At 32.5% G+C, this 23542-nt stretch overlaps 1 protein-coding gene and 2 long non-coding RNA genes across 6 annotated transcripts; 1 reads left to right on the top strand and 2 right to left on the bottom strand.

Annotated features, from left to right (window-relative positions):
• Window positions 1–334: 334 nt before the first annotated feature.
• Window positions 335–13461, bottom strand: LOC118071548 (uncharacterized). Its single transcript, XR_004690905.1, has 3 exons — window positions 13435–13461; window positions 13175–13348; window positions 335–502 (listed from the first exon to the last, which is right to left on the bottom strand). It is a non-coding gene; the product is annotated as an uncharacterized lncRNA (long non-coding RNA).
• On the top strand, window positions 7581–23537 carry LOC118071542 (uncharacterized). Of its 4 annotated transcripts, none has more exons than XM_035090739.1 (5): window positions 7581–7964; window positions 18652–18893; window positions 22303–22452; window positions 22576–22713; window positions 22824–23537. In XM_035090739.1, the coding sequence occupies exons 1-5, from the start codon at window positions 7898–7900 to the stop codon at window positions 23034–23036; spliced, it is 810 nt and encodes a 269-aa protein (XP_034946630.1). In that variant the 5' UTR covers window positions 7581–7897; the 3' UTR covers window positions 23037–23537. The 4 variants fall into 4 exon arrangements, with proteins under 4 accessions (XP_034946630.1, XP_034946628.1, XP_034946627.1 ...); XM_035090737.1 differs by lacking the exon at window positions 7581–7964 and adding an exon at window positions 14331–16315 and having other exon boundaries at window positions 18634–18893; window positions 22303–22443; XM_035090736.1 differs by lacking the exon at window positions 7581–7964 and adding an exon at window positions 14333–16315 and having other exon boundaries at window positions 18634–18893.
• Window positions 14355–18028, bottom strand: LOC118071549 (uncharacterized). Its single transcript, XR_004690906.1, has 3 exons — window positions 17645–18028; window positions 17405–17531; window positions 14355–14495 (listed from the first exon to the last, which is right to left on the bottom strand). It is a non-coding gene; the product is annotated as an uncharacterized lncRNA (long non-coding RNA).
• Window positions 23538–23542: the final 5 nt, after the last annotated feature.

Below are 23542 nucleotides of genomic sequence, written 5' to 3'. Positions count from 1 at the left end.
TTGGCCATTGTCATAAAGACTTGCGTCTGGCGCCTAGTTGTCGGGAACTCGAAAAATTCAAAACCATAGTCATGCTGGGGGATTTTAAGAGAAGAAAAGCAAAGGAAATGGATAGCCAACGATCACCACACATCGTGTTGGGTCTCTCTGGGTTACAGAAAAGCAAGAAAATTCAACAAAAGTTGGATTGTCGTCAATGCAAAGAATTAGACCAGGAAATGCCGCGGCGTGTTTAAAGAAGTGGCTAAATCTATTGAAGAAAAAAAATGAATTCTAAAATGCGGAAGCGAGAGACTCTAAATCTTTGGGAAAATTAAGAGATACTCACTTGGGAATTGGAAGATGAATAATTTTACTGGTTTTTAAACATATTTCAATATCGATGAGTCTTGCTTTATCAATTTCAATCATTTCCTTTGGATCTACATCACAATTGATCCTAGTTGCTTTTGGTTTCGTGGTTCTTTTTATGAAGATATCAATGGAACTGGTGAATTAGCACCTGAAAAACCAATGTTTTATCACTTTAATTAGAATAACAATGAATTGAATTTTTTATAGCAGGAAACAAAGTTTTTTTATTTTATGAAAAAAGAACTTGGTTGATAAATTCCCAGCATTTTTCCTTGATCTTCGTGATCATTGGAACTATTGATCAGTATTAATGAACTGGTAATAATTTTTTTAGATGATGTTTGGTCAATGGAAACATCAGATAAAGTCTAGGGAATTGAAGCTTCAATGAAAAGTAGGGAATTTATTAAATGAATGACTGGAACAGACTAGTAGTTTATTATGATATGATTTACTGTTTCTGTTTCATCATCAGTTCTTTTACCATTGATAATAGTTATTATTACTCGAATGTCACGAGAGTTATAAAATAAATAGAAATAAACGATCTGCTGATAAGAATGACAATGATTTGATTAACTTTGTTGGATTGAAAAAAAAAAACAATGTTTTTTTTTTCAATTGTGTTCAATGAACTCTAATTATTTTTTATTGATGAAAAATAATGCTAAAAACTGTTGGAAATTATATGAAATTCTAGAGAAAATTGATATAATAAGGTACGATCTTGATATTTTAATTATAAGGTTTTTCAATGATCAGTATCTATTCTTGTTAGCTCAGCTATGACAATTTTTTCAATAAAACTATCACGGAAATCATTGAGAGAGCAGAAACGGATAGTCTATGATATGGAGCTTATTGGAAAGCTTAGAATCTCCTCTTTACAATGGTATCTATGTAGATTCGAGAAAAAATTTATTTGTTTCTCTGATATTTTTTTTAATAGAGTGATGAAGAAATGCTCATCTAGACCTGGAGCACAAAAATCATCTTCAACTTCCGATGCTCATAACTTTGGAACCAATGATCCTACAAGTATATATCTGTGCTCATTGGAAAGCTTAGATTCTGATCTCCAAAAACACATCACTAACAATTGATGAAAAAATTAGTTGGTCCCTGGATTTATTTAAAATCAAATGATTGAACATCATAAGCTCTGCTTGAAGCATCAAAATCAGGTCTAACTTCTGATGCTCATAACTTTAGGAAGAATCATCGTACAACAACGAGACTGAGCTCATTAGAAAGCTTGAAGTCTATTCTTTAAAATACATACCCTAATTATAATTGGAAAAATTTATTTCAACCCCTAAAAAAATGATTTATCAAGACCTACTCCAACAATAAGTCTTATTCGTTATAAATGTGTTGGTTATCCTTCAACAAAAAATATGTACCATTATTATTATTTTCTAATAACATTATTTTTCAGTATTTTCCATTCAATCGAGTCTTTCCATTCATGCGATGAAGAGGTTGGCTTCAAGGTCAGTACAAGCATTGAAAAGAGGATAAAGAATTCGGTAGGGTCGTCTCAAGCGTTCTTTGATGGAGATTCAAAGTATGAAGTTAAGTTTATGCGTAATAGGACACGCGAATTTATTCTCTATATAAAGATTAGTCAGTTAATAGCGTAGATAATTGTTCAAGAGAGCAAGCAAGACATAAATTTCCATACAACCAACAACTTTCACTTGCATTTTTCCAAAGCAATAGTCATCATGATAAAATACCACGTGCTATGCTTACCAACGGAACTGCTTTGGAGAATATGTTTTTTTTTCCCTACTATAGGACATTCATGAATGTAAAAAAGTAGGTCAATGTTAATATGCTGACGTTAACTTCTAAAAATTGGTCAACGTCTTTCAGGAAAAACCATTAGACGTAATTCACTAGTGTCTGAAATATGAAAGAATAGAAATCGTCGCGTGTCCAGACATTGCTACCGGATGAATGAAACAGTTTCTTGGAATTCAAGGTGTTGAATCACTCGTTCACTTACTATCGATTTGTATAAATCACGTGATTTATTACTTTTTTTAATTTTGTCGTGGGTATTTTGTCACTAGACTATGCTGCTATTTTTCATGTTACCATTTTATTCTCACAGTTAACTGTCTTCGACGAAAACACGAGGATCATTTGTCTGTTACTCGGATGCAGTGTAAGCAATCTCTGAAGTTGATATGGATCCTAGTTTCTTGAATACTGGATTATCAATAGAATCCTCTAGTCTTTTCACATAATTTTCATCAACTCCATCAGCTTGTCTTTGATTACTGATGATCAACCTGTCATTTGGACTTATTCTGAATACATTTAGGTAACTTTTGATCTTTTTACTTAATTATTAAGATCAATAAATACTTTAGATGATAAATTTAATTAGTTAGCTTGTAATTAATTCTTTGATAATGTTATCAACAAAAGGAAAGAATAAGAGATAAGAAGCTGATCTGTTGAGAACGGTGAATAACTGGTAGGTCATTCTATTGTAGAAAGTGATGATGATCAAAGATTAAAAATAGCAGAGCTTATGATATTCAATCATTTGATTTTAAATAGATACAGGGACTAACTGATTTTTTCATCAATTGTTAGGGATGTGTTTTTGGAGATCAGAATATAAGCTTTCCAATGAGCACAGATTTATTCTTGTAGGATCATTGGTTCCAAAATTATGAGCATCGGAAGTTGAAGATGATTTTTGTTCTCCAGGTCTAGATGAGCATTTCTTCATCACTCTATTAAAAAAAATATCAGAGAAACAAAAAATTTTTTCTTGAATCTTCATAGATACCATTGTAAAGTGGAGATTCTCAGCTTTCTAATGAGTCTAGACTCATCAATGTACCACCATTCGTTCATTAACTACGACAATTTAAAGTCACCACCAGTTTTTTGCAAAAAAAATCATCTATCAAAGCAACCTTTGAACCCTCCCAACAAATTTTCCTGCATCATTTAAAAATAATGAAATCAATCTTGAATACTACGTATAAAAAAGAAGACAATTATAAATAGCAATGAACTTACTGCAATCAAACATTAACTTAATTCATCAACTAATTATGATTTATCCATGTTCATCTAATGGTCAAAATCATGAACAAAACCCAACAAAAAGAATTGAAAAATTCCTAAAAGCACACAGGTGCTGATACAAACTGATCCATCCCGTAATGCGATATACGGTGCGATAGTTTAGGTGTCAGAGATCCGAAACCTCGAACCGCAATGTAAAGCATAGCGATATTATCCATGCATACATCTAGGATGAATCATCGCAGAGGAAGTGATCTGCAAGTAAAGTACCCAGATAAAGATATATATTCGCAAGTGTGTGAGCTGTTGCTCTCTTCAATTTATACCAACATCAAATTAATATACACATTTGAATGTGACAAGGTGCAGGTGTACATCATTTCTAAATGGAAAACGACTTTCTCAGTATTTCCATTTAGAAACGTGTGAAAATTATGACTTACTTCATCATCAGATGCTATTATTAATTTTTATGTAAGAAAAACGATGAATTGCGGAATAAATAAATTCCAATTCTAAATTTTCCGTAATTTTAGATCGTTAACACTTTGGTCTAATCATTGACGTATTTGTTATTGTGAGGTAATGTGATTCATTTGCGGTTATCAAAGTTCAATGTCTAACCATGACTTGCAAAATACTTCTCCATAATCCTCTTATAAATACTAAAGGCCACACATCGTCTTCACTAATCCTTTTTCCAACTATTTGATCCATTTCCTGATCATTATATTCTGACTTTTATACCTTGGATCCAACGGATATGTATTCAAATAATTTTTATTTTTTGAATTTCAGGAAAAATTGAAGGAAAAGAAAAGCTTGGCAAGACTGACGGGACATCGGCTTCTATTGGCGTTGAGGTGAGTCATTGAAATTCTTGAACTTAAAACCACAACTCGGTCAGTAAGACGTAGCCTTGGTGAAGACTACAGATGGGTACTCTTCCCTTTCGAATTTCCGGATATCATGGATGGAATTATACTAGTGATATTGATAGATATTCATTTCACAATTCATCTCCTAGATGATGTCATTAGCATTACATTTCAATAGTAAACTAATATTTATTTATTTTTCTTCATCAATGAATGTTGATGAAAGCTAGCTTATTGGCTATTCTAGGTGCTGCCACTTTTTTTCTTAAACTTTTTTATTAATTAAGTATCTTAAATGGAAGCCAACATCATGTTGAAGATGATAGGGATGACTTCCAACCAGATATATCCAATGGTTTGGAGTTATGTGTAGGTATTAACAACAATATTTCGTCAATGTTGGTCTGATTTATCATCAATAATGATCATTCAATAGCTGGAAACTTTTTTTAATTGTTTACAACAAATTGCTATTGTTATAAACAATATGAAGTAGGTGAGAGTCATGGGTGGTGATTGACAAGAATATTTAGTTAATATAGATCCAATCTATCAGCAGCAATCATCACTTCATCGGTAGCAACTATTTTTCATTGTTTATAACTCATTTAAATTGTTATAAACAATATAGAGTTGTCAAGAGTCATGTGTAGTTGTGTATAACCATACTTTGTTGATGTTGACCCAATCACATATTAATATTGATCATCCAATAGGTAGAATGTGTTTCCACTTCTCCATCACTCTATTTATCTCGTAGTTTCTTTGTTATAAAAAAAACAGCTCGACCGAATTAGTTGAAACTTCTTTGAGATCTTCTTTATCGCATTATCTTTCGAATAAAATTAGTACAAAGTCGATATCTTCATTCATTCTCGGGATTTCGTGAACGAAAAAAACCCTGACATACCTACACATCTTCTCAAAATCTACCCAGCATGCATCTTCATACTCCAGAAATCAACTCCACTTTCTAAAACACTAAATAATCAATCAAAACCATGCTGTGATTTATTTTTGTTTAAATATTTGTGTTACCTATTGTTCATTATGCTTATCAGGAATCCCTGACCTGGTCCTGATTGTCTTCAACAGAATTTTTTCAATAAGAGGCTGCTACAAATATTGTTTCTTTATCTTCTTAAGTAGCAGGGCATCCCAAGTAGAAGCTGGACATTCAGATAATGGTAGTAAAAATGAATTATTTAGAGATAAAGTGTTGTCTAATCAGTTTGAAGCAACAAATAAACATAGTCAAGCATCAACAATAAGAAGTGAATGTTGATATTGGCGTACTACTAAAAATGACTGAAAGGTATACTCTTCTGGGATTTAGAAATGTATTTATCATCGCGGAAATAAGTAGGTGGTGAATCACATTTAGCGAGGTCGGTTATTATCGGTAGGGAAAATTATAACCGATCAGAATAGTCACGCACGAATTGATAACACCGCGATTTACTACGCCGTCAGTTGTATAATATAAGGTACACAAAGTGTATCCTTGGCGGTGGTCATTCCTAACAATTTTTTTCATCGGCTTCAAAGCCAACCGGTACCGATAGGTACGTGTATTATTTTATTATCAAAGTCAATAATTTTTGCAAAAGCGTGATGAAACAAAAATTCCAGTTGTTTACTAATGAATGATAAATTGCCTCAACATTTTTTCTAATAACTCTTTTTCTTTGTCAGCACGATTTAAATATGGAAAATATGTCCTGATAATTCTTTCTCCAATGTTAGAGAATATCTTTATGTCATAAATATATCTTCAATTTTTCACGTTTGTTGGGAGACAATCGACAAGTTGCTGTAAAATGGTTTATCACATTTTTAGTTGTTAAAGAATTATTTTTTTAAGGTTGAAATAAATTTTTTCAATTATAATTAGGATATGTATTTCAAAGAACAGATTTCAAGCTTTCTAATGAGCTCAGTCTCGTTTTTGTACGATGATTCTTCCAAAAGTTATGAGTATCGGAAGTTAGACATGATTTTGATGCTTCAAGCAGAGCTTATGATGTTCAATCATTTGATTTTAAATAGATACAGGGACCAACTAATTTTTTCATCAATTGTTAGGGATGTGTTTCTGGAGATCAGAATCTAAGCTTTCCAATGAGCACAGATTTATTCTTGTAGGATCATTGGTTCCAAAGTTATGAGCATCGGAAGTTGAAGATGATTTTTGTGTTCCAGGTCTAGATGAGCATTTCTTCATCACTCTATTAAAAAAAATATCAGAGAAACAAAAAATTTTTTCTCGAATCTTCATAAATACCATTGTAAAGTGGAGATTCTCAGCTTTCTAATGAGTCTAGATTCATCAATGTAGCACCATTCGTTCATTAACTACGACAATTTTAAGTCACCACCAATGTTTTGCAAAAAAAATCATCCATCAAAGCAACCTTTGAACCCTCCCAACAAATTTTCCTGCATCATTTAAAGATAATGATATCAATCTCGAATCCTATATATAAAGAAAAGAATATAAATCACGTAATGCACTTGAACTGACTGCAATTACCAATAGCAAACATTAAAAAAAAAATAAACAAAGAATAAAATCTAGGTTTTGAAAAAGGTCTAGGTAATTTGCACTCGTCTACATGCCATCGAGATGAGTAAAAGTTTAAGGGTGCGTCTACCGACAGAATACAGTCGATAATTATGCGAGGCCAAGCCTACGATGATCTAATATACAAGTCGGCGAATAAGTAAGTGTACATTTTTATATTAAATAAAAACTCATCTTCAAAGATCGTCTTCCAGCATCTCCAAGATGCAAAGAGAAAGACTCTATAAACACTCTACAAGCCATCAACCCATAGGAAGTTGTCGATCATTGATTTCATTTATCATCAATCATCACCAACTTCCGTTTGTGGATGAGAAAGAATTTTCTTGTGCTAAAATTCACTAGTGGCTGATTGAAGCTGATCTAGAGCATCCCTGCACTTGGAAACGGTTCTAGACACTTGAAACCAAAATATATCATACTCAAACCCTAAAATACATTGCTAATAAATTTATCATCTGATAAATACTGTTAAAAAAATTATTCTAATACATTTATTCATCAACCAAGGAATATAATCAATGTTTAGCCATATTTACATTAAGTAAACAATTATAAACAATTTTAGATAATTTATTTCCTCGTTCTAGTATTACTTGATAACCTCTGGCAATTTATTTTCCGTATTGATATACCTTTTAGCTTACTCACACATCCAACACCAGTGTTTATTTTCATCCCAACTCATATTACTTTTAATCGAAGATTATTATATCTATCAATTCTATCACGTACAATATTTATTATCACATCAATACCTTCAAATTCACATTGTCAAAATCAAAAACATCACGACTATTTGAATTAATAAGACACATTTCTAGAATAGTCAATAAGTATTTGACACTGATCATCATTTTGACAGTTAAACAAATGTTCAAGTGTTGATATATTAAATTGAAAAGTATTTTAAAATGTTTGCATCACTTGTGAGGTGAATATGTTAATGATTACGTGCGGAAAATAAGATTCTTAGTGGAGAATAGAGAGATAAAATGTACGAACGTGATACTAAATTCATAAATTCATGGCAGTGCACACAGACAGCTTGCACAAAAACTCTCCATTCGTCTTTTACCAAGGAGACGCCATTAGTGAGTTTAATGAACTATTTTCATATTTACTCACTCATCAACCTATCAGTTTTATTTTTTTATTATTTTTAATTCATTTTAACCTTTAATGTTTATCATTTTTAATTGTTAATATATTCTTTTTTCTTTCTAATTAACCATTTCAAGAAGTTAGTTTTATTTATTGATTGTTTTTATTTAAAAATGACCAGATGATTTGTCATATCAGGTTGGTAGAAATGTTTTTTTACAAGAAAATGGCGAAAATTATTGGGAAATAATGACAACTAGATATTGAGGTTGGAAATAATGGAGATTATTTAGTGGAATAATGAATCTAGTGTAGTGATAGCAATGCTAAATCATGAAATAACCGTCAGTTTATAACTGATTTCATCATATTTAAATGAATTATAATGTTTTTGAAATAATTGAGATTATTTTCTCTACCCAGAAATGTTGGAAAATTTATTAGGAAGCTTCGTAAGGCTGATAGATAGGTTAGAAAAATGAATGTTTATTTTTCTAGAAGTGTAAATATATACATGAGATTAATTTTTATGCTGACTTTTAATTGTACATTTAAAATGTCTTCTTTCGTATTAATCTCGATAATTAAATAGCAAAAAAAAAAATTATTCTAATCCAAAACAAAGTCAATAAATGAAGCAAAATATTTAAATATTTGCAGGTAATTTTTTTAAATAAATATTTCCTTGATAAAATGAGATAAAAGTTGCTTGATTAAAGCTGGAAAAAGTGTGTTTATTTTTTTAGATGTGAGGGTTGAAGGCATGAATCGTCTGAGCGTCAAAAAGCTGTCGAAAGTAGTCCAATGGATGTGTCTAAAAGCTTAGCATGATGGATACCGGTATTTTTGGTGGGAATATTATTGAACAAAATGGTTGAAAAAAATTTTTTGTACCTAAAAAAGGGTAACGCGCGCACTGAATATTGCGCGCGAGGACAAACGAGCTGATTCCTGGGTGGTCCATGGACTGGGTAAAATGTTAAGCAGAAAGAGATCTCCGGATATCTGTCCTCGTTTTACCGCGTGCCTTTCTGTAGTCCGGAATGTGGCCGATGTCTCTATCCGCTTCTTGTCCACCTCCTGAAGGACCGAGACCACACGAATCGATATAATTACCACCAAAAATTGCTCCCGCCTTTTCCACTTGGCTTGGTTAAATGTCGTTTTTCTCTACTTCTCCTTTCATTCCTCATCGGTAATCCTCCATGTCTTTCTTACTCTCATCTTGTGAACGCGCATCGAATTCACTTTTCAGATACACCTAAATAATCACTTTTATTATACGCATTTTGCTTCATGTTGTCATGTACAACGAACCATGTTGCAGTTTGTCATCAGATCAGAGATATCTTCTTGGCCAAATCGTTTCCGCGATTCTCCTTTAGAGTCAGCAAAACATCATCTTTTCGTGTGTTTTTGCTGGAACATGGCCAATTCTTGTTCCCTGGGAACTCCCTTTGAAGTTGCGCAACGAGTCCAGGGCGAAGATTGTCAGCATATTGACCTTTCTCTTTTTATATATTTTTTTGTACTTTTAAGTTGAGTATGGGAACAAATAGAAATTAAGAAATAACCATGGAGGATAAAATGATCATGATAAAGTATTTTAATTCATTGATAAATAGCATATCACTATAATGGAGCTTCTTATTCGTTTTGATTTGAATTGTTTCTTTTTTGTTGGGGTTAGAAAAAATTTTCCAATTATGACTAGGATATCTATTTCAAAAAGCAGATTTCAAGCTTTCTAATGAGCTCAGTATCATTTTTGTACGATGATTCTTCCAAAAGTTATGAGCATCGGAAGTTAGACATGATTTTGATGCTTCAAGCAGAGCTTATGATGTTCAATCATTTGATTTTAAATAAATACAGGGACCAACTAATTTTTTCATCAATTGTTAGTGATGTGTTTCTGGAGATCAGAATCTAAGCTTTCCAATGAGCACAGATTTATTCTTGTAGGATCATTGGTTCCAAAGTTATGAGCATCGGAAGTTGAAGATGATTTTTGTGTTCCAGGTCTAGATGAGCATTTCTTCATCACTCTATTAAAAAAAATATCAGAGAAACAAATAAATTTTTTCTTGAATCTTCATAGATACCATTGTAAAGAGTAGTTTCTCAGCTTTCTAATGAATCTAGACTCATTAATGTAGCACCATTCGTTTATTAACTACGACAATGTTAAGTCACCACCAATTTTTTGCAAAAAAGCTCTATATCATTGACCAGTCATTCCTGCTCTTTCAAAGTTAGATAGTTATAGAAAAATAAACTGATAATTAAAAAATAACTGTCATAAGTTCTCTTATCGATTTTACTTAGAATATTGAATAATTCCCACTAATTTTCATCATCATTTTCTATCAATAAAAAATGATTAGAGTTCAATGAACATTTTTTTTTTTAAATCTCTTGTTCTCTTTGATTGAGCAGAATTATTATATTAATCATCATTCTTATCTACAAATCATTTTTATTTTTTTTATTTAATAGTTCTCGTGACATTTTAATTTAAAAATGCTTACAATTAAATAATAATAACTATTATTAATGAAAAAAGTACTCTGATGATAATAATGACGATGATAATGTAACATAAAAATAAACTATTGAACTTTTCTAACCATTCATCTATCAAACATAAATTTTCATAGAACAGAATCATAGCTTCCAACTGAGCTCTGACTTATTCCTGCAAGCTCATCCCTTCAAAAAATATAAATATTTCAAGCTAAATCTGATTTTCAGATTTTTTTTTTTCGACCACTTTATAAAAAAAAATGTTGAATAGATAAAATTTTTTCTTGAACCTTTATGCATAGCATTTCAAAGAGCAGATTCTAAGCTTTCAAATGAGCCCATATTCATTCATGTATCATTATTTGTTCGGAAGTTATGACAGTTTAGGTGTTTCAACAGTTTCTTGATAGAAAAAGTATCAACCAAAGCAATCTTTAGTCTCTATCAAAAAATATTGTCCAACTAATTAGAGTATGATGAAATTGCTTGAATAATTCATCTAACTGCATTGATAATAATAAATGCATATAAACCAATTGATATCACGGAGTAATTTTAAGTGGTGACTCTGCATCATGAGCCTACTCTACGTGGAAACAACATATCTACGTATAATCTATTACTCTAAACACACTTGGTCTCGTGTTCTAGCTAGCTACTAGTAGCAAAAACTATTTAACCCAATTAATGACTCATATTATAATCATTTAACAGGAAAACGTGCAATTTTTCAAGCTAATTCATCCAGATATCTCTCTAGTTCAGATCAAGGTCATCAATAAACTCATCCATCAATTCGCTTTCCAACAATTCTTCTGGATTCTCATTTCTACTTAAGTTAGTACTTCATCATCACTACCACCAACACCCAACATCATCATCACTTTCAAATCTACCTTCATTGTTGGACCAATATTTCTAGCCCAACAAATGAATTTTCATCATCTACCAACTAGTAAGCTTCTTGAAGGAGTTAATATGTTGGAGAACAATAGCTGTTTGCAGAAAATTCCAAGACTCCGAAATGATAAGATAATATGTAGCCACCTAACGCCTTGGATTTCCCAGTCACCATTATCTCTTCATGGTTCCAAATAATTTAGAGGTTTATTTATTTCAACTGACTCTAAAAATATTGAGTCTAGTACTTGAACTAACGAAACCCAAAGCCGGATAAACTTGTATTGTTGGCCCTTACGAATATCTAGACGTGATGAAATAAAGAGTTTACTTGAGATTAAGACCAACTGCCAGAACATCAGTTCTATTGTTCAGAGATTATGTAAAATAAGGGCGTCTTAATAATGATGGGAAAATACTCATTTTGTTAAAAAGATTAAGCTTATCTAATTTACAAAGTCAACGGTCAAGTTTGCTAATAAATCATCAAACATATTTTAAGTAATCGCAATATCGGTTGATGAGCTAATATTTAGTCTTTGATGATGGTAATATGAAGCTGGATTTCTTTCAACGTATCACCCTTTGCTGGCGTCGCGTTTTTGTATGCAAACAATCAACGTTGACTTTTTCAATCCAACATCTCATTGCTACGGACTTTGACACTTGGAGATCGTGGGAAATTATTTTTATCTTGGAATACTTGATTCCTACGCTTTTTTTGGGGTTGAAATAAATTTTTCCAATTATAACTAGGATATGTATTTCAGAGAACAGATTTCAAGCTTTTCAATGAGCTCAGTCTCGTTTTTGTACGATAATTCTTCCAAAAGTTATAAGCATCAGAAGTTAGACCTGATTTTGATGCTTCAAGCAGAGCTTATGATGTTCAATCATTTGATTTTAAATAAATACAGGGACCAACTAATTTTTTCATCAATTGTTAGAGATGTGTTTCTGGAGATCAGAATCTAAGCTTTCCAATGAGCACAGATTTATTCTTGTAGGATCATTGGTTCCAAAGTTATGAGCATCGGAAGTTGAAGATGATTTTTGTGCTCCAGGTCTAGATGAGTATTTCTTCATTACTCTATTAGAAAAAATATCAGAGAAACAAATAAATTTTTTCTTGAATCTTCATAGATACTATTGTAAAAAGGAGATTCTCAGCTTTCTAATGAATCTAGACTCATCAATGTAGCACCATTCGTTCATTAACTACGACAATGTTAAGTCACCATAAATTTTTTTCAAAAAAGCTCCATATCAAAATAATTTCAAGTCAATGATAACTTTGATCTCATTTTAAGTAGCTAATAAAAGGTAGGATGCGCTGATTATATATTATATTTGACTATGTTTTAGTTGAATTTAACCACATGGTTTAATTCCTATGACAACGACCTACAAGTTATACGTAACAAGTACAATATCTCCTTTCCTCCATCGTCATCATCGAATACCGCACGTGGGCACGAATTCCTACTAAAGGCACTCACGCTTCTTAGTCATATTATAGCGGATAACGGAATTAAATCTGTTGCTTGTTATCATTATTATTTTCATTATTACCACCGATGTTAGTATTTTAGAATATAATTAGACCAGCAAATCAGTCAACATTCCAACATCCTTATAATAAATTATGAATAGCACAAGAATGATTCATATAAATTTGGAATCCTGGCGTCATTTTCAATACACTCATGTATTTCTGGAATAATCCTGGCAATTAAATTATTGAGTGATATCAAGTAAAAGCTGAATAACTCACCAACTTTCTCCTACGCTGGGATTTCCAATGAAGGAGTTGATAATGTATGCCCCTATGTTAAATAGTCCTGCTGGTGAAGATTCAAGTGGCGCCTGCAAAGTCTGACTTTTAAGAGGATTACAATGCTTCCTTTTCAACAGCTACCCTTTGGATTTAACTTCAGGGTCTCTTTACCTGAGGATTTTAGACATATTGAATTAGTTATGTGAAGAATATTTATAATTTAAACGTTAGTAAATAATGACATGTTAAACACCTACTTAAGACAACTGGTTCTCCTGATCTATTATTATTATTGCGTTCTTCAAATAAGCACACGCCCTCTGGTAGCAAAAAAAAAAAACAAAATGTCGAATATTCGCAATTAAATGTTTGATTTGATTGAATGATGTTTTGGTTAGAAAAGTTATCTTATTACTTAGTTCAATATTATGATAAGTTTATATACAAATAATATTTAATTCTTATTTTTCTAGACATCATAAATCTTGATAAATAATTATTCATTCAATTAATTGGCCAATTCAATCGATCTATTTTTCTTTGAGGTTAGAAAAGACTTCAAAGTAATGAATACATTAGATCCAATAAAAAAATAATCATAAATCAACACTCTAATTAATTTTGTATAAAAAAAAATGGAATGAAAACGAGGTTATACTATTAAATATGATTGAAAAAAAGGTGATTGTTGCAATTTAATAATCAACATGTAGAGGATCACTTTCAGAAACGTTGTTCCCACATTTTATGACATGACTGTCATTAAAAATATTCAATTTATATTTTTAACACTAAAAGTCAGCTGAATATATGATTCAATAAATAAATTTATTATCATTAAATTGAATTGGCAATAAAAATTGTTGCAGAAATGTTCAATCAGCTGTTGTTCATAAAAATCTCAGCTATTTTTTTTTTTATCTATTAATTTCCTGTTGATGTTGGAGTCATTCAGTGATGATAAACTTTTTATTTCAATGTATTAGAGAGTAAATAATAATATTATTATTTAATAAAAAAAAAAAAAAAACAAAAAGTACAGGTAAGCAGTGTTGAATAAAAACGATTTCATACCTTTTTTTTATCAGACATTAAATATTAAAATCATTAATTATTTTTTTTAATCCCAGTATTCTTTGGATTCATTGAGCATTATATAAGAATAAAGATGCTAAAAATAAAAAGTAATAAAAAAAAATATATATATAACCAATGAGATCTTTTTTCAAAGCAACATATTGTTGAAAAATGAATCAATCCTTGAATTAGTCACGTGTATGGTTTCATGTCAGATAAAGGTGAAAATAACCCAATAAATCTGAAACAAAACAAAAAAAAAGTGAATTTCATGAAAAAGCACGTTTGTTCGCAAATTTTCCATTATTATGACTAATAAGAGGAAAACCCATATGTTGAATATTCCATACAAACAGCTGGATTACTTAGATGCTCTAAAAACTAATAAAAAAGTAAACGTCACAAGAAACTGATATGCATTTTCCTTTTTTGGTGACCATCATGACGTTTGATTCCCACAGAATATGACCTAAAACACTGTGATACGTCAATGAAGTATAAAAATAGTGGTAAGGGTGCGGCGTCAATGTGATTATGATAATTGTAGATATGCTATCTCACACGAGAGTGTATTAACACGAGCCGGAAAATTGTGATGTTTATCCTCAACACACAAGTGTATTCTATTGTGTAATAGAATAATTACAACTGATAATGAAAAGTTCTGACGACTGTATATGAATGAACAGGAGGAAAAAAAAAGCAAGAATGGAAAAAGGGTATTTTTACGAAGAATCCTAGAAGTCCTGAAACACTGTTGGATGAGTAAAATAAGCATTGAAGAGATTGGAGGGTACAACTGGTCTACCTGAGCGTGACGAAGGTGTTGCTGGTGGGAGTGTGATGTACGGTCTAGTGGTGTTGACCACGACGGTGGCGTACGACGCTTGGTGGTGGGAGTGGAGCGATTGGGGAGTTATGAATGAGTCGGTGATGAAAGACAGGGGGAGGGAAGAGAGTAGTGTCCAGTCTCTGATGTTGGAGGGAGGTCCACAAAGTAGCTTACCCAAGCAAGCTCCTCCAATGTATCCTGGCAGTAAGTGGGGAGGGTTGAATTGGCCTAAAGCGGGGTGAACATGGGCCACGTGCTCTTCTCCATGTATCAACCAGAACCACCAACAATCGTATATAGGCACTGGTTTACGCCACTTGAGTATCATAAACTCGGAGTATTACCAACACGTTACATGCGATTGCTAGTGTTACCACGTAATAAAAATACACAGTTACATCAGTGATTGTTGAAGTGTAATTAAATAACATTGACTCAAGTATTTCATTCATCCAGGTGGACATTGGAGATCATTGTACTTAGATCATCAGATTATAAAGGTCTAGGACATTGGCCAACCCTTAATTTATCTAAAGACTGGAAAATTTGAGACTCTTCTATACTCTAAGGCTTTACCCCCGCCTTATTCACAATCTCCACCACATTGGCGCTCCTCAGGACACCCTTCCTCCCCCACTCGAGACTCACTCACACTCTGCTCTTCCTCCTTCGTTCACCTCCCCCCTCATATAAGAATCAGTGCATGGCTTGTGCGGGAACCAGTGCTAAACGGATTGTGATTCTGTGCAGACTCAATAGTGTTTCTGTTAATGTCATCGATGACATTTGACACGATTTTACAACACTAAGTCCAACAAATCATTTAGCTTTCAAAACTATTTTAACTTGTGGAGTGATTTAAGTGTTGGTTATAATGGATTCAACTACTGTGCAAATTATCAACACCTTTGGTGCTATGGATGTTATTATGATGAGAGATCAAAGGACTACATCTCATCGAGTCTTAGATCGTGATACATCAACATCAGCTGTTAACAGTGCTCCAAGACTAATGACAAGGATGACCAAAACAACGAAACTTGTTCATTTATGCAGTCGTCTTAAAAGACATGTGGATATTGAACAGAATAATAATAGTAATAATAATAATAATGTTAAACATTCGAGTGTGAGATCGTGTAACCCATGTCATGTCAGACATAATTTCTATTCGGAATTTAAAAGACTCACAAGAAAGTCCTCGCGAACAAACATCACCACGTGGTTAAGTAAGTTTACATACACATCAAAATAACTGTCTAGCTTTTAGGATTTAATCATTGTCTAAATAATTAACTAATTTATTAATTAATATTCTGTTACTATAATGGCTTTTCAAATCGCTGTCTCAAGGGTATACTATTTTTGGTTGCTTAAAATTTTGCATAATCCGACGCTGAGTCATTACGTATTTCTGTCGCTTCATTTTCTTTTATCTCACCTATGCTTATTCTTTATTGATAATAAACATTATTGTCTTGACAAAGATATAACGAGAAATGAAATTTTGCTTGCTAAAGTCTGTTTAATTTATCAAACAAGTCTCTATAATTAGTTATTATTTTTCCTTATACTTTGTACAAATACCACTCATCAACAAAACTAAATGCTATTCATCAACAATATATTTTATAAAATATTTCTCAATAAATAAATCATCAATACTCACTTAATAATTTGTTCTATTAATTAATTAAAATACTCTAATGTCAATCTAGCATTGATCAAAATCTATCAAGCATCAATTTTAATTTTTAATCTTCAAGAAGGCATCTATATGATACCTTGTATGATAAAAATGATATTTGATTGATTAATTAATGTCTCAATACTTCTTTCCCTTTAAATTATTTTTAAGAAAAATATTTAAACAATCTTAGCTAATTTAAGATGTTTCTTGTTTTTTTTTCGTGTGAATTAGCTTTTTAAAGTGAATAAGTAACAAAAATAAAAGTAACTTGGGTATATTTCTCCAAGTTAATATGTGTATTTCCACGTGTCGAGTCGGCGGAAATCGATTGGCGCGCTTTTTAACGGCCGGAAAAGCGCCGAGTCGTGATTCGATTAATTTATCTCGTCGTCGGTGAGAGTAGAAAAGCTACGTAAGCTTTGGCCTTTATAAACTGCTTAATATCACATCTATCATCATCAACATCACATATCTTCATTCATTTATTTATTTATCTTAAACTTTGTCGAAACATCAACGTCATCAATTGATTAAACGTAACAACGTCGTCTTTGTATAACGGTACCACCGAAAAAAAAACCACCCACGTTAGCTTATCTGAAGTTCCTCAAAAATAATAAATTCATACCTCCCTATTATTTCCTAAGTTAAAAGAATTTATGACAGTTTAGGTCTTTGACCAGTTCCCAAGTCATTCTCTTTCTCCTTTTAGTCCTCAAGTGACCGCCACACCTGCTGCTATTTGACTGGTGACTCTAAAAATAATGAATAAGTTTTGATTTATTGTCCTATAAAGACAAAGATTTACTTTAAAAACTTCTAATCAATTATCACTGCTGTCAACCATCAGCCAAATGTCAATCCTTACCTGAGACGTTTTTTTTTATCAGTCTCGAAATAGAAATATACATTCCATAGTCAATTCTAACTTGACGTCACATTTGAAAGTGATCCGATGAATTAGTCATCACCAAAGTTATTTAGATGATTAAAATTTAGGGATAATCTGGGGGAATCCCCATGGTGCATTAACTCTTTGATGATCAACATCCCAAGCATAATCATGAGCAATTTTATTGACCTTTTTATTGTCATTTTGCGCCCTGTCGTGTGAGAAATGCTGCTCAAGCACGTTTTTCACTTGAGTAAATACAAAAATAACGAGGAATGTAAATAGATCGTAGAGAGAACTCTGGCCTTGGATCCATGCCACCTGTTGATGGTCTTGGAGTTATAATCACATCCCACAGGTGGTTTTAAGTCATTTTGTTTTACTTGGTATTAATTGGCAGCATTAATTCACGTAATAAACTAGGAAAAAAAAGTATCAGTAAATATTAGACACCATTTTCTAGACATTATGTTGGTGTATAAATCGATGAGCTCACGACCTACCGCAACGTACGTTGATTCCATGAGTACAAATGGGAAGGAGAAAAGAGTGGAATGATGTAGGAGACTAACCTGCACAGTATCAGGGCGGTAATGGGGTATAATTGTCGCAAGTAATGCGAGGACAGTGCGCCATTACCGCATATTTTCTTCATCTTCTTACTCGACTCTTGTGACCAAGATGCTCCTTGCTGGGAGCTTTGGTACTTAGCTCCCGGTGTGCGCATTACTTTTTTCCAGTTTGCCGTGGGTTGTCAAGAATTCCACTTGGAACGCCGACTTCGTTTTACCTTTAGCTCTCTTTTCCTCTCCTCTGATTTATTCTCATTAATTATTATAACTGCAACAGACAGGTTATTCGCTAATTCTTTTTAGGATTAGAGTTAGTTATTATTTATTTAATTATTTATTTATTTATGCAAACTTTTGACTTACTTGATATTAATCATTAATTGTTTTCAATAGTTTTCTGTCTATTTTCAGGGCTAGGAAGCCTTTTGGTGCTACTCCTTGTGGTTTCAGTTCAAAGTGCTCCGACGTCAATGGCTCTTGACGATCGGAGACTCAGCCAGCCACCCAAGTGGGTGAACCCCTGTGGTCTAGCAGCTGAAGACATTGATGGCAGCTTGGATGTCGAACAATTGAAAGATGAACAACTGCTTGCTCAAGTTGTTGTCCAGGCTAAAACGGCTCTAGATCATGCACAACTTTTCTGTGACGATTTTGTAAGTACCTATTCATTTCAATAAATTCACTTAATATTTATCCAACAAATTAACTTCTAAATAAATTCATTCCTACCTTATTCTTGATAAATCATTGCCGGGAAACTGCTTTAATGACAATAAAAGTTGATCATTACATCCAGCCAGGATAAATATTTCTTCAAAGACTGAAAATGAAAGTAGATTGAATGAGAAAGAGTAATGACAATATATTCATATTGTTAAAAATATTTAACACTTTTACCTCTGACTAAGTATTGTTATGAAATCGTCATAATTGAAGACAGTAAGAGCTTTTGATAACACTCATGTTTAGGTCAGAAATTTCGTAAAAAAGTAAAAAAATGTCAGATGACGCGAGATAGTCGCGTGTTAACTAATAGTGGTTTTATGAGCAATGAGCCAGTTTCTAATTTATTCAGTCCACGTTATTTTTTTATGCCTCAACCTTAGCCGGTTTCTTTACAAACATTTTTGGCCTATGGGAAATTCCCATTGCCCTGACAACTGTACTACCGGAAATCCTGTCAATACTTTTTTTTTATTGTTGTATAATTCATTTTCAATAGCTTAGAAATATTATAGAATTATTCTCTTTCCCATGTTCTGAGTCTCTCGACGATTAGATCATCATCACTAGTACTCGACACTCGATATACTAGAGTTCTCAAAGTCAGTTGTCATGAATAGAAGAAGAACATGGAGAAATGATTTTCAAGAAGAGAATGAAAAATGAGATGAGTCTTGGGTTGATTCTTTGGATCGTGTTATCAAACTTAAGTATGCTGTGCTTACTTGTGGGTCAGGTGTGGTGGAGATTATTTGGCGTCGTACTGTCTGCATTGGTCTCATGCTAACTCATCATCATCATCATCATCATATTTATTTTCAATTTAATTAGAATAATTCCAATCTAGTGATGTGGCATTTATTACTGTACAGTGAGTAGCCAAGACACTTCATTCAGAAGTACATCAAAGAAATATAAAAGAGGAATAAAAAAAAAAAGAGATTAAAATAAATCGGAAGCTGCCCCTCTCTCCGAATTACTACTACCGAGCACTGTTACTCTGGCTGCATACTAAAGTGCAGACCGGATATACAACGCGTCGGCTCCTCGTGTATACTTGGCTTTGGCACGCGGAGATTCTACGCCGACAATTCTGTATGTCTGCATAAAAATAAATTTGATATATAACCCCGACAAATTATCACACAGGTTGTCATTAAGGTGTGGGTATTTAGTTTACGATGTTAAATTAGAGTCAGAATGATTAGTTGAGATTGGAAAAAAAAATATGGTCAACAAATTTTCAAGAGTTTAAAGAATACAAAAAAAAAAAAAAATTAGCTAATTGATTTTGACCAACTTCTCAATTTGTCTCAGAGCCTTTTCTATAGTCTCTTTTTAGCTTACTTCCTGTCTCCACTTTTTTCCATCATGATTTCGTGATGGGTCGACGAGAAATTTTATGAGGCACAAAATACCTAAGGCAGTCATTTTCGTACCACAAATACAGTCGTTAGTGACAATATTCCAGTTTTTATTTTTGACTTCTCATTGGTCTAGAATAGATTGGGATATATTTTTTTATCTGGATAATTACAGTTGGTCTTGATAGAAAATTCATCAACAGCATCTTTTAGAGCAGCACATAAACATATTGAAGAACTTAACCTAAAACAAATGTCAATAATGAATATTTTTGTTGAATTAAAATTGAAAAAATGATCATCATCAAAGTCTATGGGATTAAAGTAAAAATAATTATACTTATAACATTGGAGTAATCGAGAACAAAGCATCAATAAAAATAGTCCAAGTGATTTGGAGAGTAGTCAGAACAGTTGAAGATGAAGTAATAAACCATAAAGAGTTGATTTAATTGAGTTTAGTAAAGAATATGGGTCGTAAAATCAATAGTTGTCCTTTATTTATCCTGGACCCAGATTATATTCTCAGGGCTTTGAGATTAGTATTATCGTAAAATAGTGTTTAATTATGTAGAAGTAAGACTTTGGTCATTCAGAAAAGTATTATAAATAATAACCGGTTGACGCGAAAGTGTAGTGAGTTATTTCCAAGGTTGTCGTGTTTTAGGTTTACACAAAGTAAAGCGTTAAAGATTTCTACCTTGTTTTACCTTGTACCTAAAAATTTCGTAATTGACTGGGCGGCATAAAGTGAAGCCAATTTAAACATCCAAAGACTTAGTCACAGTTATGCAGAGTGAGCTGACCCTAACATTTTTAGACCACCGTAGGAGCCCCCGCAACAAAAAAGAAGGAAAGCCTAAAAGAAATAAAACAGTCAATCAATTTCTATATGTATTGATAGAAAATATAAAAAAAAAAAAACTAACCTTTTAGAATCCCTGATTTTGTTATTGTTGGTATTGCTAGGTTAAAGGTTTATCAAATATATACTTCAGGGATTGTATTATATTATATTTAATCGCATTATCGCATATAATTGCCACCGTAGGTAGCTCTCACGTTGATTATTGCCATTCCTGGACAGAGATAAGCCCCCACTCGTCAAATGATCCTCGTGAGCCAGCTGATACACTACTTATACTCATCAACGTTCACGTTATACACTACATCACACTCCGGATATCACACATATATCATCCATGCTCACTTTATTATGTGGCGCGTGCCAATAAAACCACATTACCTAGGCCTGCAATTCATTGATTCCTCGTATGAATTTAATAATAAAATTTTTGTAATATTTTTTGTCATCATCTTGGGTCTTTCTAGGTTTGATAGATCACTCTGGTTTTAATTGAATTATCAAATTAAGGCGCCAAGCATTATGAGTGTCGAGTAGTTTAGTCACCGATTCTACTACAAGTGTTTTGCGTTTAGTATTTATGACAATGATGATTTCCCCGAATTTATTATGTGTTAGTCAAAAGCCACTGTGACTAATTTTCTTGTCAAGTAGGGAAGCTTGATATAGTTTTTTATAGGGGAGTTGTGATGATCATAATAATTCTGATGATTTTATTATTGCTCTTGTGAATTATAACCTATTTAGTAGAGGTTATAATTCATTTCCACCATTAAAAACTTATTTAAACGTTTATATTTGTTTATAATTTGAAGTATTTTAGTAGAATTCATGTATTTTCAACCATTTAGGATAGTTCAAGTCATTTATTTTCAACTGGACATTTTTTTAACTGAATAATAACCTATAACAATTAGGTTAATAATAATAACTTAATTGTATTTATTAATTAATTACTTTCATTTGATAAACAAAATTATTGATGCGTTTAAACAATTGATAATATTGTTTGTTTAGCAGGTTAGACAATTGTTGAAATTAATTCTAAGATGGCAGCAGTATTGTAACCTAGAAAAAATAAAAATAAATTGTTTATATTTTTTTTTTTAGGTTAAAAAAACGTTTCATACTACATTGAACGATGTACATTCAACATGGAAAGATAATCATTACGATTGGCTGCCAGGCTCCAAAGACATCCCAAAGCAGCTGGGAGAACAATTAACCAAGGAATATTTAAACAAGCTGGAGGTGCGAATGGTTCGTGCGCTTGTCATCAAATTTTTTTTTTCCTTCATCATCTTCAATCTCTCACAAATTTTCTCACTGCTTTCTTCTTTCTCCACTCATCTTCACTTGTTTCATTGTCATTTATTTTTACAGCTCGATACTGCCCTCTTAAATGCCTACGAGTTTATGCAGAAATACGCTGTGGGTTTAGAGCAAATAGTCTGGGACCAAGAGGATCATCGACTTGAGTTTCTCAAACAATTTAAAGACACCGAGTACAAACTCCGAACGGTAAGCATTGTCAATTTATGAACTTATTTTCGTTGTTAGAATACTGATGAAATGTTGATAACTCTGAAAGATCTAGAACTTGATAAACTAAATGAATTATTTCTTGACAGGTTCTATGTGAGCTACAGGTAGCTTTGATGGAACGTGGTGTAACACCACGAGCAGACGTGACTCGAGAAGTCATGACACCTGAATATCGTGCTATGGCATCATCATCAACATACAGAAATCTACGAGACTGGCTGATCTTCCGAGATTACATGAATGGCTTGGAGTATGTAGTGCAAGTGTTTGAACACCTTAAACGTAACCTGGAATCTTGAGGATGGCAAGGCGGTGGTCGGCGTAGGACTACTCGACGACGAATCATTCGTTTCTCTAGACGAATCCCACGAACTCTTTCCACTTCGTGATGATAGTTGCTAAGCCATTCTGATTATTGAACTCGAAATTTTAAATTCCAAGTATTACATTTCTTTTTTTTTTTTTTTTTGGCACTTTTGTGTGGTCATTATCATCATCGTCATCATCATCATCATCATCATCATCATATGGTTTAGCTACGTCGAATTGTGTTAGTCTCTCGCTGGCTAATCGCCGCCGACTTTTATCGATTATTTTATCGATACAATTATACATTTTTTTTTTTTTAATTAGTAATGCTAATCATGCACGTATGTACTTTACTGTTTATTATTTTTTAAAAAAACAAAAAATACTAAAATGTGATCCAAAGATCTGTTGAAATTCCATCAAGTGCAGCACTTAATTTTTTATCAAAACGGAATTATTTGATAGACTAAATTGAAGTGATGCAAAAAAAAGAAAA

This window comes from Chelonus insularis, unplaced genomic scaffold, assembly GCF_013357705.1.
Source record: "Chelonus insularis isolate UGA/USDA-ARS -01 unplaced genomic scaffold, ASM1335770v1 contig_85_pilon, whole genome shotgun sequence".
Classification (NCBI taxonomy): Eukaryota; Metazoa; Arthropoda; class Insecta; order Hymenoptera; family Braconidae; genus Chelonus; species Chelonus insularis.
This window is presented reverse-complemented; position numbering and strand designations above follow the sequence as displayed.

Bases quoted from the DNA above. Each gene is read 5' to 3' on its own strand.
- LOC118071542 (XM_035090736.1), top strand. From the start codon at position 15,961: ATGGATTCAACTACTGTGCAAATTATCAACACCTTTGGTGCTATGGAT. The intron at 16,316-18,633 runs GTAAGTTTACAT...TGTTTTCAATAG, and splicing joins AAACATCACCACGTGGTTAA to TTTTCTGTCTATTTTCAGGG. The intron at 18,894-22,302 runs GTAAGTACCTAT...TTTTTTTTTTAG, and splicing joins AACTTTTCTGTGACGATTTT to GTTAAAAAAACGTTTCATAC.